The 16,912-nt window shown below is 49.7% G+C and overlaps 1 protein-coding gene across 2 annotated transcripts in view; it reads left to right on the top strand.

Moving 5' to 3' along the window:
* The first annotated feature begins 149 nt into the window (after positions 1 to 149).
* The window catches only part of LOC149363815 (retinol dehydrogenase 13-like), a 29,218-nt gene continuing 12,455 nt past the window's right edge, over positions 150 to 16,912 (top strand). For both annotated transcript variants that reach the window (XM_089573755.1, XM_089573754.1), the window contains exon 1: positions 150 to 527. In XM_089573755.1, the coding sequence (XP_089429881.1) occupies positions 374 to 527 (154 nt within the window). In that variant the 5' untranslated portion in view covers positions 150 to 373. The remainder of the gene's footprint in view (positions 528 to 16,912) is intronic.

The raw sequence follows: 16,912 nt of genomic DNA, 5'->3' as shown, positions 1-16,912 counted from the left end.
GAAAGAAGGGAAAGTAGGTCCTCCCCACGCCCGCTTTTGGGAGTGGGCGGCCCCGAATTACGTTCGCGGGGCCGCCAATCACTCCCGGGTTCCGCTTCTTGAAGGAGGCGCCGCCTAGCGGTCGGTAACGGCAAAGGCGCCGTCGAGGTCTTGCTCCGCAGCTTCCTTCTCGACGTCCTTCATCCGGAGCAGACGACTCCGTCTGCTTTTCTGCAGCAGACGACGCGGCCGAGTGTCGCGTGTGCTCGCGGTATCTGCGTTTATTGGTGCGCGGTCAGAGTGTGCGTCGCTTCATTTTTTTTTATTTGAACGAAAGTATATACTGTTCGTGGCGAGTTTGCGCGACTAAACTCGCGCTTCGAACGGCCTCAAGATGATGGAAGGAACGCTTTCCGAGTATGCTTTCTACCTGCTCTTTCCGTGTTCCCTACTCGTGGGACTGCTCTGTTTGGCCAAGCACATCATCCGGAGGACTGAGTTTTTTCACAACGATGATTCCCTGGAAGGAAAGACCATTGTTGTTACAGGTAGGTTGCGCTGAAGCTCTTCAACCTGCGACATTTTTTTTTTATGTGATGATGCCTGTTCAGCCAGAGGAAATACCTAAATGTGGGTTTTTCATTTCTTGATCTGCTGGAAATAGATCTAATGGTTCGACCCGGTCTGCTGACGTGTACAGTCGCGGCTGTAAGACTGAGCACGCTTCGGCGATCAAACTCCTCTGGCGCCTTACCTGGCCTAACATTGGGAGGTATTTAATACACACGCTAGCAAATGCCGTTGGTGCTCTCGCGTATAACCTAAATAAAGCTTGATACTTTACGGAACGCGTGGGAAAAGTTCGAACCTCAAGGCGCGCTTCTTATTATATTGGTCGCACGTAACAAGCAAATGTCGGAACGAGACAAAATTGTCTCCCACTCACAGACTATGTGTAGCATAATTTAATGCAAAACTCCAGCTTTAATATCGACTTAATTGTGATACGTCGGCTACTCAGTCTGAGAACTGGCAGTTCAACTTGCAAAGTACTGAGAGTGACGAACAACGATCATTTCCGTTGTCTGCTAAACGAGGCAAAAACATGATAGCATATACAAATTTCTTCGCGCACTCCTGGCGGTGTGATGTCGTATTTCATGATGTAAACGAATGAATGCATTAGCCTGGACATATCTCCGTGTAATTAGAGTTACAGAGGTGGAGGACATTAACAGGTAAAAAATCTGCATATCTACTTTTATGCTTGCAATTCAAGCTTGCTAAATTCCGCTTCACCCGATAAATCCGCCGTAGTCAAATGTTAGTATTGTTCCTTCATTAACTTCGGCCTGAGCGCAAAGTCAGCAGTTTTTGGTTTAAGTCAGCCATTCTGTGTTAATCGCACGTGCTGGCATCTACAGCCGTGCAATTATTGCTTCTTTTTGCTGTAATTAACCGATACTTATTATTCGCCAGCTAATTTGTAGTCTCGCAGCTTTCTTCGGAGTACTGAATTTATTTGTAGCCCTTATCTAGTTTTAGCGGTGATTTACAGTCTTTGGCGACCAAAGTTTCGTTTCTGACTCTTCAGGTCTACTTCATATTTATAAGAATTGTAGGAATTGTAGAAAAAAAAATCCACCCCGTACAACAGTAGGCATACCGAATGGAAAATGGTAATGAGGTAACCACGCGGCCTGAGCTAAAGAAAGAACACTTACGGGCGCTGAATGCAGTGTCGGCTCCAAGGGGAGGCGAGGTGAGGGGCGGCGTCCGCCACATAAAAAATTTAGGGCCACACCAATTAAAGCAGCAGAAACATAATGCCTGCCCAAAATTTTATTCGCGTGCCACCCCCTGACGCCGCTTCTAGGTTCGGTACATCCTGGAAAACACATCACATGATCCCGGCTCTTTAATTCGACTACCATACCACGCACACTCCTACACTGCTTTTCGCGCCCCGTTAACACACGAACACTTTTTACAGGCACTCGTACTCCCCGAGTCGGCGTAGTACCACTGTCATCTGCAATAACTTGTGCAGTGTCGTGCAAAGCTGCTTCATACTGCACATATGTATACAGCCAGGTCTGAATGAAACGCGAACACGCATACGCGGTACTTTCTTACTTTGCAGCGAGATATTCCTTTACAACATGACCTATGAATATGCACTTCGGTAGATCCTTTACCGAGAAACATGAATCAGGCTAGTCGTATACTACAGCTGCAGGTAATATATTTGGTCCACAGGCGCTGTTCTCCGGCCTGACCGTACATGCCGGTGGTTCCGCAGCGCCACTTCGTATACCCGATAGGTGGCATCCATCCAACAGTGTTCATCCGCTCTTAATATTTTTGTTACGACCATACCGCGTTCCATTTAATCCTGAGCCCACTCGTAGTAAGCACACGCCTTTGTCAACATCTAAACTGTTAATCATAGCGTTGAATGTGACTGTCCAGGCTTCTGCGGAACGTAACTGCCTGGCGCTGCATGGCGTGTGTTGTGGTGTCCACTTGGGCTGAGGGTAAGCGGCCGTGACCCGCTGCAGCTGCTTGTTGTGTTTTGTTTTTGGGCGCTGCTGTTCTGTCTCATGCAAAGGCGTGGGTGTGCTCTCCTCAGAGCCGACGCTGTCGTCCGCAAGGGGCCGCAGTCGTGGATAGCGCAGGGCAGCGCTCGAGTACACGGTCGCATGTAGGGTGGTGGGCTGGGGGTCCGGGCGGACACATTTAGCAGCAGCGCCTAGCCGGGCGCCGGTTTGAGTTTCAGCTTCCTAGCGGCGAACGGTGGAGGGGGTCTATTTCGGGTCCGCGCTCGAGGTCTCCAAAGCAGCGTCCACGGCTCTGCCGACGGCCGCCGGTACAAGCTTGCAGATATGGGGAGCCAGGGGAAAGAGGGCTAGTTATACAGCTCGCGCAGGAGCTATAAGTACGGCCACCGTGTTTATACGACGCTGCTGGGGTAGGAAAATCGGTCAGTCATTTATTACGTCCGGGGACAGGGTTACGGCACAGCGTCGAGGAGGGTCTGGGGTCGCATTTTGGTTCCGAGGATTTGGTTTCGTGATTTTCGGCGGGTCTTGAAGGAACTTTGAAATACAGGGCTACTTACGACGCGCAGAGAAATGTGTACAGTGAAAACGTTTTTTTTATTCAGGTGAACATATAAGGTACAGGGGCACCAGCTACCAATTTTCGTTCACCTTCAAAAACCGCGAAAAAAAAAAAAACGAGGACAAGAAATAGGACACACACAGAGTGCAGACTTCAATGCGCATTATCATGCCAACCCTTCTTGTCTTGTCCGCGCAGTTTCTGAAGATGAACGAATCGTGCAAACTGTAGCCCGCCAGAAAACACTCCCACTTTTCGCAGCGGGGAAAGACCGGCAAGAACTGACAGCATATATGCAGTACACAGCACAGCTGCAGCACGCAGTACACAATACAGTTCACAACGCAACACGCCAGTAATGATAAAGGCGAATAGCAAAAAATTAGGGGTGTGCGAATATTCGAAATTTTCGAATACATTTCGAATATTATATTTTTAGTATTCGTATCTGATTCGAAATCCAAGTATTCGCGTTGTTCCGAATATTCGATCCAACGCGAATATTAGTATCTAGCCGACTATTCTACTGCGAGCACCGGCGTTCATTGCGGTCCGCAAGTCGTATCGACAGAGAAATAACATGGCGGCGCCCAGAGCAATGCGTAACGTTGGGCCATGACTTAGCTGTCTGCGCTGGTGAGCTTCTTTGTGGGTATAACTGCAAAGCTGGTATAGTCAGAGCTGTGCACGAAATACCCCGCAATACGTGCCAGTTCAGTGCCAAGTGAGATGGCATTTTCTGTGGCTGGAGAAGTCGTTTCAGCTAGAAGGGAACGACTTCTGCCTGACCATGTCGAGCAGCTCGTTTTCCTTTACGACAACCTTTTATGTTCATCCCAGCAACGCGGTTTTGTGCTTATGGCGAGCTAGCCTTAATCAATGCTGTGTACTAGGCATATTCTCTGATATTTCCTCTCTTCTAAGAATAATGTTCGAGACTTTGTTACTTTTTGTGCGGCCACACACACCTTTTGTGGTCATTTAATCATTGATAGTTGAACTGGGATGTTCTTTGGTGCTGAAATAAATGTTTTGTAATGGTTAAATGCGTCTGTCCTTGATTATTCGATATTCGATTCGATATTCGGAACCAAGTATTCGTATTCGATTCGTATTCGAAAAGTTTCATATTCGCACACCCCTACAAAAAATAATAGAGGACGAAGCCTACCCCAAACGATGAACAATCAATCACAGTTATGTGAAGGTAATTCTAAAAAAAAAATGAAGGCACTTGGAGAATAGTCTTTTGTTGCTATTGTTTTATCCTTATTGCTCAAGTGTTCAGCGAAACAATCACAAGCCACCTTCCCTTAAAAGTAAATTTGTGCATCGACTGATGCGCGCATGCACGAAGGGTTGATACGCTCTTTACACGCGGCATGCAGAACAAATGACTCCCTTAAATCGGTGTACTGAGGGTATTTGGAAGGCCTAGGAAGGGTGTATATGGTACTTGTGAAAGGAAGATGAGTGAAGAGAGGCATATGCGCTCCAAAAAATTTCAGTAGAGGGGAAAGAAACTTTCCATCGTGCCCTCAAATTCTGAACTCTCGCCTGTACAGTGCCGCCTAGCGCTTTGTTCACCTGGAGCACATGCCGAGGCGTCCATGCTTCGCTGTCTTGTTTTTCGCACCCGACAACCAGTGGAAACCACTTGGCATGAACACGTGGTCATTAATGTACGCTGTTGGTTGTGGTTGCGGCACTGTTTAAATGCCAAGTGTGACATAATTCATGACATAATTACTTGGCATAACACTTTGCTCCTACTATGCTTACGCTCCATGAAGTGCACTGTTTAAATACTTCGAACGGTGGTTCAAGATATTCGTAACGCCTCTTGGCAGTTCATTGCATTTTGGGGCCAATACCCGTCCCACCGTGGAGTACGGGCGTGGATCCTATACTAAAAAGATTCCAAACAACATCATCATCATCATCATCAGCCCGACTACACCCACTGCAGGGCAGAGGCCTCTCCCATGTCTCTCCAATTAACCCTGTCCTTTGCCAGTTGCGGCCATCTTATCCCCACAAACTTCTTAATTTCATCCGCCCACATTCTGCTGCCCCCTGCAACGCTTGTCTTCTCTTGGAATCCACTTCGTTACCCTTAAGGACCAGCGGTTACCTTGCCTTCGCATTACATGCCCTGCGCAGGCCCATTTCTTCCTCTTGATTTCGACTAGGATGTCGTAAACCCGCTTTTGTTCCCTCACCCACTCTGCCCGTTCCTGTGTCTACGTTACATCTACAATTTTCCTTTGGCTTGGGCGTCCGCCTCGACTGTGGGAGCTGGCTGGTTCGAAACCCACCAGTAAAAATGGGTACAAGCGTCATCAGGGGTGTGCGCAAACCCCGCTGAGTCCTTTCGGGGGCAAATCCAGTTTCGAACACTCATCCTGCAAAGGTGGTTCGTGATTCAGTTGAGAGGTTAACCCTATCGACCACAACTCCTGAGTCAAGCATTATGCATCTACGCCGTAATCGCTATTTTAGACGCATACGCCTCACGCCGAGTTGCAGACGAGGGGGGGTGGGGGGCCTTTAAAAAAAGCAGCGTTCGCGAGCGAGCGTTGCCAGTCAGTCCGCATAAACACGATCACATGGAGAGCTTCGCTCGGCTGTCGGCCCGTCTGGCCTGTCCGGAATGCGCGCGTAAATGAAGGCGGCCTGCTCTCTCCCCCTTTCCCTCTCTCCGCTGCCCTTGCTGCGTCCGCACGGCCTCCGTCATCCCACGCTCAGCAAGGGCAGCTCGACTGTGAGTGTGTGTGCGTATGGCCACCGCCCATCGCACTCATTTCGCGGGCGCATGCGTGGGTTTACTCACGAAAGGGAGTGGCCCGTGCAAGGAAGGTGACCTATTCGCGGTTTCACTCTTTCGTTGGTTCGAGAGACCGGCTGGAGAGAAAGCAGCAGTGACCGGTCCGTGGGAAAGGCACGTTAGTTGGTCCTACGCGAGAAAGAGGTGTGTTTGGAGGAAGCTCGAGTGAGTGCCCTGTGCCCACGCGTTTGTACGGGCTGAGGCCTCCATTCAATGCGGGCCATGCGCAACCACAGCAAGAAGGTATATACAGTGTTGTGTAATTATTAGCGAATCACAAATAAATGATTCCTTGCTGAGCCGATCGTCCCTGTCCATAATATACAAAGGCGAGCGGTTTTCACTTCGTAACTATATATAGCCTCCCGTTACGGCTGCGCAGATTCGCGCAGAGAACCTAGCAAAATAATTACTACAAATTAAAACTCGGTCAGGTCTTATGCATCGCAGCAACACCGCGGACATGAACGGCCTCTGAGACTATTTCGCCCACGTTTGGATGTTATTCATATTGCGAGGGCGTCCTTGCATTCCGTCCACGGCAACACGTCGGCACTGCTTTGGACGCCGAACCCACGTCGTGGAGTTTACAGAAAGAGGCCTTCAATAAAGTCACGGCGCAGCGACTGCGAGCCTGAACGGCGTCCGGTTAAGCAGTATTTAAACGCTTTCTTATTTTGAGGACGAGTGATTCTCTATCTTCGCTAAAGGAGTAAACAGCAGTGAATCGACGGTTGGGCGAGAAAACTGTTTTATATTCACAGAGTAGTCATGTGTCTTCGGGTAGCACGGACACACGTACTGTGTCTGTGGCCGTGCGTGTTTGGGCCGGGAGTCCACAGCTTACGCATAGCTCCTAGAACGGACGACTGGCCTTTCCATCTGATTTGATGTACCAAGGGCGGCGATCCGTGCTCAGTGATCACGGGAAACGGCGTGATGGCAGCGAATGTTAATGAATGTGACTTCACACACGCGACCCCGAAATTCTCCTGCGGCACGCATTGTGCGAGGTCACCTTTTTTACGACCTTTTACCGGTGACCAGAAACTACGACTAACGACCATAGACGACGTCACGGGAGAAGGGAAACGGTAGGCGAATCTCTGACGTCATATTTGGGATGCCGAAATCGGACTGGCCGCCATCTTGGTCCCGCTGGCGCGATTCTTATATACCCTTTTCCTTGATTTCCAAAATTATAAAGGCACCATGCAGGAAACACTGTCAGATTTCGGTAAACAGTGTGTGTAGTAACGCCACGAACTCTATGACGATCGACATCAGCGATTTATAGTTATATTAACTCTATGAGTGCGACATAACCTGTCGTCGCGACCAACGTTTTGTCGCGACAGAGCCATTTCTGTCGTGACGACAGAGAGTCTGTCGTCGCGACAGCCCGACTCACAACAGGAGGACTTCCTGTAGTGTGACGGAACCAACTAAATTGTCTCTTCTCTATTCTTCGCTTAAAGAAAAGCATGTTCGGTCATGCATTTAGTTTGGCTGTTTTCTTCCATCCGCACCTCCTTCGCCTCTCCGAAAGGCCGCGAAAACACCGTTGTGGTAGCCTTGTGGTAACTGCTGTCTCTGTTGGCAACAGCAATGCCGTTATCGTGGCTCACTAGGATGACGTGGAGTCCGTGGCTAAAAAAAGAACTAAGAACCACGTCACCCTCGCCACACTTTTCGCAATGCATTCGGCCATCCCCACTGAAGTTCTGCTTCTTCCATGGCCAACAGCCTCTGGTGGCACTTCCGGACGTCACCCCTCTTTCTATTACACGAGGCTGTTCTCGAAAAGTCACCGCATTTCAAAAAAAGAACGTTGAACCATGTCAGCTGTCGAGTGTGGTACCGTAGAGAAAGTGTGTCTCGTCCATGGAGCTAGCCTACACGCGTTTCGAAACATGCACAGTCGACCTCGTGCAGTTTCGGCCTTGTATGCAGCCGCTTCCGGATGCGCACTTCGCAGCCCCGCTTGTGAGGCCTTCGGCGTTTTTCGAGAGAGCATAAATCTTTCTCGCAGACACCGTTAAGCATCCTAGGCAGTATACGCCCATCCGATCACGCTGTGCTGCTGTAAACGTGGAGTGAACTGAAGTTGTTTAACATGGGCATAGAGTAGGTCAGTTGGTAAATGTACTCCATGGTAGACACGTGCGTGTAAAACTGAGGACAAAAGGTTGAATAATCAGGATGCAGCAGTGCGAGTGAAAGCTGCAAGAGAAGCGTGACAAACGCATTCACTGCTACAGTGCACGAAGTAGATGAAAGTATACAGAGGAAAGTCATAACTAAAAATAACAAAAATGAGAAAACGGACACAAACTCAGACCTCGATTCAACCAGCGAAATACACAATTGCACGGCTAAAGTCAGAAAGAAAGAGGGAAAAAAAAGTTGGAAGCATACCAAGTGATCACTCATACAAAGTAGCCGCGAATCACACTTTAGCGAGATGCATTAAAGTGCAGACATACATAGCAAAATGATTAAATATTACGCACAAGTGGAGCAAAAGAAAAAAAATTAGAATGTACGAATTAAATCCGAGGACTTAGTAAACGGACAAATAAGCAGTACACAAGCCTTTTCTTTGCCATGACCTCGTCCTTTGCCCTTATGGAGAGTAACACTATCGACGTACACTAATTCGCTTAAATCAGACTCAGTGACTCCATTCCAAAACTTTGCCAAAAGCTTTGCAGTGAAGAGAGAATTTGTCGTTCCGGTGTGGTGCTATCCCTGCAGAGGAATTGCAGAGGCTCGTGTCTATACGCCTGATAGTCCAGAAGAGTTCTCTCCATAACGGAGATAGCACTTTTGAATGTCTATACTGCTCACGTAACGGTGAAGGTGCATAATAATAGTGAAAACTGCGTTAATGTATACGGGCAATCAAATGTTAAACGATAACTTTTGCAAAAAAAAAGTATAGATACATCCTGTCACCCAGAGCAGGCAAGCAGTGGCAAGTCAGGAAGGCGGATGCGGACAGGTAATAGAAAAGAAGAAACAATACGATGGCTAGGGCTTGCAAGCAGGCAATTTCTTAGTGGCTAATGAAGGAAGAGATGCTAGGCAACCGGTGCAGAGCATGGCTACGAACTGACCAGCCTCTGACAGAGACTTTAATAATTATGATCTTTACATGCAGGCCTCTCTTCTGTACGTATGCGCCGAAGCAGTATACTTCGTAACGATAAGACCGTGAATGGAAGCATTTGTTGTCGTTTTTTTAGCCGTACAGCTCCGGAGTCTCCGCCGGTCTCAGTCGGCGGTACTCAACAGGTGTACCTCTTAATCGGACCAGTTCGATCTACTCACAACATACGATATACTACAACACCTCACATTAGAACGGCAGACATATGTCCCACCTGCCAAAAACAACCTGACAACCCATCTGCCTGAGCCAACATGAGGAGATTTACCTCCGTAGACTACAGACTGAGGAGACATTCTACAGTCCTTATGTTATACATGCCATAAACCCGGATTCCATCGAATCAAAATGCGAATTTTGTAAGGAGTAGGCAGACCTGCACCACATTGTGTGGGAGTTCCAAAAAAACCAAGTCACTGCCATAACTCAGCCAATGCGGGAGGGGAGGGAAGGGGGAGGCGTCACTGTCTGTAGCTCGGACGAAGGACGACATCAACGTCAGCTTATCGAAAGAGCAAGGTCAGCAGCTTACGCCAAGTCCCATACTAAGGATATCACCCTCCTCTTCCCCACCCTCTACCTGTACTACAATAAACATTTTCATCATCATCTTGTGTCATATAGTGTACCTGAATCAAGGTCATCATTGCTAGAAGTAGGCGCATATATTTTACGGAAGTGACAGAATAGTGTTACTATACATATATACATGGCGTTAAAACAAGCTCTCCTTATAACAGAAAATATTCTCTGCAAGGCCTGTCTACCTGGGTTGTATTCTCAACCGCCTGCGGGAGGCAATGACCACCCGTAAGCGGCAGACATGGATGACCTGCCCGTCGTCGCCATCGAACCAACCTTGATACCATATAAGTGTGTGTCGCAAAAGGAAACAGAGAGGGAAGGAAGACTGGAAAGAAATAAAGTGCAAGGTGAGCAAGTATAGTGAGGTCTTGGAGGGTGCGCTGACATCTGCGTGACACCGACGACAAGCACGCGTTCTTCTAAAAAAGGAAACACACAGAGAGACGGGAGTCGCGACGGGTTATTCAGGGGCGGCCGGATACGCGGCGGCCAGCCGGTCGAAGGCCCCTCGACAAAGTTGTTTACCTCTTTCCTCACCCCGTCAGGGGCCAATAATAGCCGCCAGATGACGGGCGCGTAGCGCTCCGCCAGCATCCAGAGGACCCTTTCTAACCAGGAACACCACCGACGGGATGACGCCCACCGCACAGCAAGCATACATACATCCCACGCATCCACCGCGAGGCAGCATGACGACGACGACCTTAGTCGCGTCAAAACGCTCGCTAACGGGTCTTCCTGGAGGAGTGGCAGCGCGGATTGTACAACCCCGGCCGTGTTTTGGACGCGCAGTTCTTCACGCGTCGTCGCCGCTGCCGGCCGCTTGTTTTCAGTCCTTCTCCTTCCGCGCAACCAGCGTCATCCGCGTGCGCATCCGTGCATACACACAGACGCAGGCTCCCAGGCAGTCGCACCCGCTAAAGAGGAACGACAGCCTTGAGGTCCTCTTTTTTCGCCACCGCCACGTAGCGCGCGCATGTAGAGCCACGCGCCGAGATCCTCTCCCCTCCTTGGCCACGTGCCACGCGCTAGAGACGCGGGCGCCTCGTGGAAGAAGAAGAGCATGTCTCCTGGCACCCTTCCGGTCTGCATGTATAATCTGGGCGCTGGGGGATGGTTCGCCTATCTCTGTCTTCTGTTATTAAAAGCTTTCTTTTTCTTGCTGGTGGAGCAGCGGGAATTCCTGGCAGGATTTTTCGGGAAGTTGAAGAGTGACCCCGCTGTTGCCTGGCCCTGTTGAAAAGATTGAGCAGCGCCGTCAGTGACAGACTCAGTCGTCTGCGGCGTTTTCAAGACCAAAACAGAGTCGAATCAGTGCCCTTCTCAGTGCGTCCGCCTACATAACTATTCTGTCACGTGGTTATATATATGGAAGCATTGCGTGCGGTGAAGGCGACACCTAAAAAAGTATGCACTCGCTTCACCTCCCCTTTGACGTCGATAGGCAGCGATGGGGCTTATGGGCATGAGAGGTGCAAGGTCTGAAGGAGGGATACGTAAATACCGCACAGCAGATCCTTTGGGACGAGCCGCAAAGCGATCAGCATATTTCAAGTATATGACGTCAACGTTGTTTCAAACACTACTTCGTATCATTTTGTTGTCATGGTAAAGCACCTTCATTACTCTCATCGCCATCAGCATGTAAAGCGGACACCATCCCCCATGGAGGAACGAAAGCTATGCCATCCCCTAATGAAAGCGCACCTATGCGCACTCAAGTAAACCCTTTCCCTGAAGCCGTCTCCTCTACCCTCTCTTCTGTACACCTTTCCCTCTATCCCTTCTCTTCCAATACCATCAAAATTTCCATGTGAGACTCGCACAACGGTCAGGCATCTTCGCGAACACACTGCCGCATCCTAACCACTTGCTGTATGTCTAACGGCTGAGATGCGGCAGTTTGCAGTTCAAAACCTTTTGCGGTGCCGGCCTCGCCGGGTAGTGCAGGTGACAAAGGCGCCAAACAGGTAGACGGAAATACTGAGCTGCTGCCAGTCCTTCGAGGAGGAAGCGGCAAAGACGTCTTCTATGCCTCCACACCGCGGTGCACAGCCAACGACGCCGGGGGGCGGTTAGGGCAATTAGAGCGCCGTCGGACCCAGTGCGCGAGCCCTAATGCAGGTGCCAAGCCGTGGGAATGCAAGAGGAAAGCAAGAAGAAAGGATTCCCTCGTGGGGGGAGGTGGAAGTCGGGGAGGGCGAAAACGCAAGGCCACTCAGCCGCGGTGCTCGTGAAGAAAAGCGGCGTGCCTTGCGCAAAGCTGGCGATTCATCACCACTTGGTCGCGGCCCACGGTTCTTGCTGTCTTGCGGCGAGCCAGGCCGGGCGAGTGCTTTTTTAGACCGGCAAGCAGGATACCTGACCTCTCGGCGCGGTGTATACTGCAGGGTGTGTATACTGCAGCCCAGAGGCAGGGATCGTTTGGGCGCCGTGGTTGAGTCACGGAGGCACGGAATCTGTTGTCCCCCTTTCTTGCGCCCGTGAAAGACAATGCTTTCCTTCGTTGTTTCTGTCACCACGAGTATAGAGCTCACGATTCACGCCGCGCTAATTAAAGCGGCCCCGCCGGTTATACTATACTCTCTTCTGAAGCAATGGCCGCCGTTGAGTTATGCCGCGGATGCATAAGGTGGCCGCTGCTATAGTGCAGGGCAAGGTTAATTTAAAGTCAGAGAAAGAGGCCTTTGTCCCGCAGTGGACGTACTTAAGCTGATAATGATGATTTCAGAAACCCAATGGCATTTACAGAGAGAGCCGGAGGTTGCCTGGAGTTGCTGGCGGACTTTGTATCTCCTAACAGAAGGCTCAGTGGCGTCCCCTAACCAATGAATGTGATCCAGGTGTGTGTGGCGTTTCCAAATAGAATGTGTTCCAATGAGAACCTGCTATCCGTGGTAATGCGGCCAATGTCTCAGGCTCTCCGATGCTCTGGACTCGCCGGTTAACTAGGAGCGACGAGGAAGGGAAAACAGTGCAGCGATCGATCACTTCGAGAAGCCTAAGCGCTAAACGGACGCAGGGAAGGCAACAGCACAGAGAGCTACTCACAACTACAGCGATTTTGTTCCCGGAGCCTCAATATAAAAATAAAATCAAATTCACCAGAACGCCTAATTACATGTGTCGGCAATGCGATAGTATTAGAAGCTGTTGTTTCTTTTTTACCGGAAGTGTCATCACTTCCAGTCCGGTGACGCCATTTCCCTCCAGCCAATTGGCGGATTTTATGACCGACATTTTTCTCCCTTAAAAACCATGACCAAGTTTATTACGTGCATATGTTTCTGGTGGGAAACCGTGAAGCGCCAATCTTGCCTGGCGTTCCAAAAAATGGCGAAGCATATTGATGGCTAGGCTTGGTAATACATGGCTTTCCTTGGTTGAATACTTGGTCATTTTAATACAACCACTAGAAGCCTTCGTTGTGGGGGAAGACAACGGCATGGCTACAGCGGAACGCCGACTAACCCCGAGACGCGCGTTGGGTGGGCGCCTGGATTGCCACGGAAGACGCGTCCGCCTGCCCGGTGGAGCGAGCGTTTCACCTACACCGAGTGTGAACGCGCGTTCGATACAGCCGGATGGATGGGTTGCTTACACATGATTCATTGGTCTTGACGATATGAAATGCTTCGACTATATCGTGCGTAACTTGAACACGGTGGCTGAACACAGTACTTGTTTCGGAAAACAACAGAGCAAAGCCGTGCTTGCGACAGTAGAAGCGGTAGAGGAAGTATTTCTATCATGAAGACCAGTGAATCGTGTGAGCGATTCACACATCATCCTGCAGACGCAAAATTTCGAACGCAAACAGATAACGAGATATGTTTCATGGGAGTTGCCTTCTAGCAACGTTTAGTCGCAGGCGTCGAGTGAAACATAATTTAATATGGTTTTGAATGCAGTCCGAACAGCCGCTCGGCATTTCTACCCGTAAGGAATGACGTCAAGGTTCACTTGCTCCAATTATTGTGATGTCACCAAACCCAGTGGCTGTTCTCAGAAACAACCATGGTGGTTGCCGGCGACGCCGACGTCCTCAGTATTCTGGAGAGCCGGTCGGCTGTGACGTCAAGATGTACTTCAGCAACGGCCAGTACAAAATAGTCTTTAATTAATTATTCACGCTGAGCACTGGTGCTCTCATTTTCGTTATTACTTGGCACATAGGCCTCTTTCAAGGCATAAAAACGGACAGCCAGAGAGAGAGAGAGAGACGACTTTATTCACGCCGGCATGGGCCTCGGGGCAGGGGCTCAGCCAGAGGGAGGGTCTCCCCCTTGCCGGCCCTCCTGCGCCGTGACCAGCCGTGACCGCAGAGAAGGTCTTGGAGTAAGCCTCCTCCTTCAGGCGTATGACAACCTTTTGTACATCCGCATTTGGGCCGCGGATGTAGGACTCCCAGGCAACTTGACCAAGGGGATCAGTCTGTTTAGCTCCCGCAGATTCGGGGCATTGCCAGGTTAGATGATTTTGACTCAGAGGTACGTTGCAAAGATTGCAGGCCTCCGGGTCGCCTGTAAGCTCATTATGCAGAGCAACATAAGGGAAGAAGTGATTGGCCTGAATTTTTCGCCAGGTCCTACATTCTGAGGGTGTTAGGGACCTATCTGGTGATGGATAGATCCTTCGGCCTAGTCTGGGAGTCTCAGAGAGCTCCTTGTAGGTGATGAGCGGGTCTTTGTCTCCGGGTAGCGGGGTCTCTACGGCCGCTCGGGTGTACACATCTCGATCGAGGCGATGGGCAGCCTCATTGCCTGGTAGACCCTCATGAGCTGGAACCCAGATGACTGAAACCTCCCGGCTTAACGGGTGTTTCCTCAGTAGACTGGCCGCCTGCCTGGAAATTAGGCCTTTGACGAAGTTTCTAACAGCCGCCTTATTGTCTGAGAGAATAGTTTTGGCTCTGGTACCCGTACATGCTATCGCTATCACAGCCTCTTCATCTATTAAAGCATTACGCGCATTAATGGATCCAATTACCTTCTGGATGTGGTTCCCATCTACCACCGCTATGACTGCGGCCCCTTCTAGCCCGCAGGCAGCATCGCGATCGGCTGATTCCTGAGGAGGGTCTTTCATTAGTTTACTTTGAATAAATTTTGCTCAACGCCCCCTCGTTCCTTATCATGGATGGGGTGCATATCCTTAGGAATCGGTGAAGTTTTGAATAGTTTCTGTGTTTAAAGCTCCAGCGGTTCAGCGACATAGGCTGGTTCTCCCGACGGAAGCCGTAGTTCTTGTAGTATTTTTCGGCCCGCTACGGTGGAGTTGAACCGCCAGATCTGCGCCTCCCTGACTGCTTTGGCAATCTCTTCCCAGGTATTATGCGTTCCCATAGCTAGAAGCTTCTCTGTCGAGGAGTTGGATGGATGCCTAAAGCCCTTCTGAATGACGTTCTGATCATTATCTCGAATTTCTCCGCTTTGCCAGGACTGAGAATGAGAAAGGGAGTGGCATAAACCATCCTGCTGATTTTGAAGGCACGAACCAGCCTTATTAGGCAGTGTTCTCAGAGGTCTTTGTTCCTGAGGGAGATTCGCCTGAATATCCGCGTTACTTGATCGATATACGTCTGAAGCTTTTTAAAGATAGTGGTGTTTTTCCCATTCTGCTGCAGGAAATACTCCAGCATCCTAATGGTGCTGACTCTTGGTACCTTGCTCCCTCCCACGTATTCCTCCACTGGTTTATGGAAGTGCGGTAGGCGGGATTCTCGGGTGTGCAGCAAAGCACAACTAACACGGACAGCCTAAAAACTTGTGCCTGTACGACTTTAAGGTTTCTCGCCAGAAACAAGCGCGAGCCATGTGACTAAACCGGGTAATCTTTTTTAATGCGTTAGCATTGCTACTGCCATCTTCGCCAAATCTGTCCGCTAGTGTCGGTTTGAGGCCATGAAGTAAAATGTGGAGCGTGGAGAGGAGGTGGGAAGAGTCACGTGGACGGGAGGAGGCGAAGCAGCCAGTCAGAGACGGGGAGGAGGTGGGAGATGCTTCGGCGACTTGGAAGGGAGCGGCAGCGTCGTGCTGAGGATCCCGCCCTTCAGAGCATCAGGGATGTCACATTGAAGCGGAGAGTGAAAACGACAGGATGCGTCGTCTAGCAGCTGAAGCTGAGTACAAGCAACGCGAACGACAGGCGAACTGGCGGTGTTGCTCAATACTTAAACGCCTGAGAGGGGTAGATTCTTTTTATATTCTGTCGCGGAGTGACGCCTGCGTTCAGTCCGCCAATTTTCGGAAGACAAATGTTCGTCTCTTTCCCTTCCCTGCCTAGCCAAATGGCTGCATAGCCACAGAAGTTTTCTCCGAGTATAGGTCCCTGCTTCTTTCGTCACAGGTCTAGATCACGCGAGGACATGTGGCACGCCCTTATTGGCCGACTTCACTCTGACTGGCCAGCGGCTGACCATGATTGCGGATATTGTCATCATTGAGTTTAGACTGTGGCTAAAGTTCCATCCAGATGGAACAACAAATACATGCTGGAGTCCCGTCCAAGACATGGTCCAGAACAAAAATCGCTCTCAGTTACTGTACACGGAACAGTGACTGTCACTTAAGATCCCAGATAACAGAGCCAGAGCTGATAAAATAAAACCGCTTAGCAGCAAATATCTACATGTTTTGTGATGCAATGCACTGGTACAGATGCCCACCAAAGTTTTCGAAACATGGCAATCACAAAAACAGCTTAATTGCTTGGCAGTCTGAGCATGCAGCCGCGAACTGACAGGTGCGATTTGCATTGCCCAGAGCTACCTGTACACTACACTCCTGAATGCCTGGCTGAGCCTCTAGCCAGCGAGGGATTACAAATTTTTAATTTTTTTTGTTGTTCCAAAGCTTTTTGTGTGCCCCTACGCCTGAACGGAACTCTAACAACAGTAATATTGTTCCGTGCGGCTGGAACGCTATAGTATTCTGAAAAAAAAAAATTCAAAATTAAATGCTCTTATAGGTATGTGCCAAAAGAACAGCAACTGCCACTTGAGTTCTGTGACATCGAACCGAATCTAACTGCTTTAGATGCAAAGGGTATGCAAGCAATTGAACTACGCAGCAACGTACTAACGTATACATGCTGTGATACATGCTGTGAGTGTTCGTATACGTATACATGCTGTGAGTATACAACGTATACATGCTGTGAGTGTTCGATAAAATACGCATAAACGGTGAAATGTTCCACTGGGATGAAGAAAACAACTGCCGAGT

Source organism: Amblyomma mixtum, chromosome 2 (assembly GCF_055824585.1).
Source record: "Amblyomma mixtum isolate Tamu chromosome 2, ASM5582458v1, whole genome shotgun sequence".
NCBI lineage: Eukaryota > Metazoa > Arthropoda > Arachnida > Ixodida > Ixodidae > Amblyomma > Amblyomma mixtum.
Note: the sequence above shows the minus strand (reverse complement) of the source record. Positions and strands in the feature narration are given on the sequence as shown.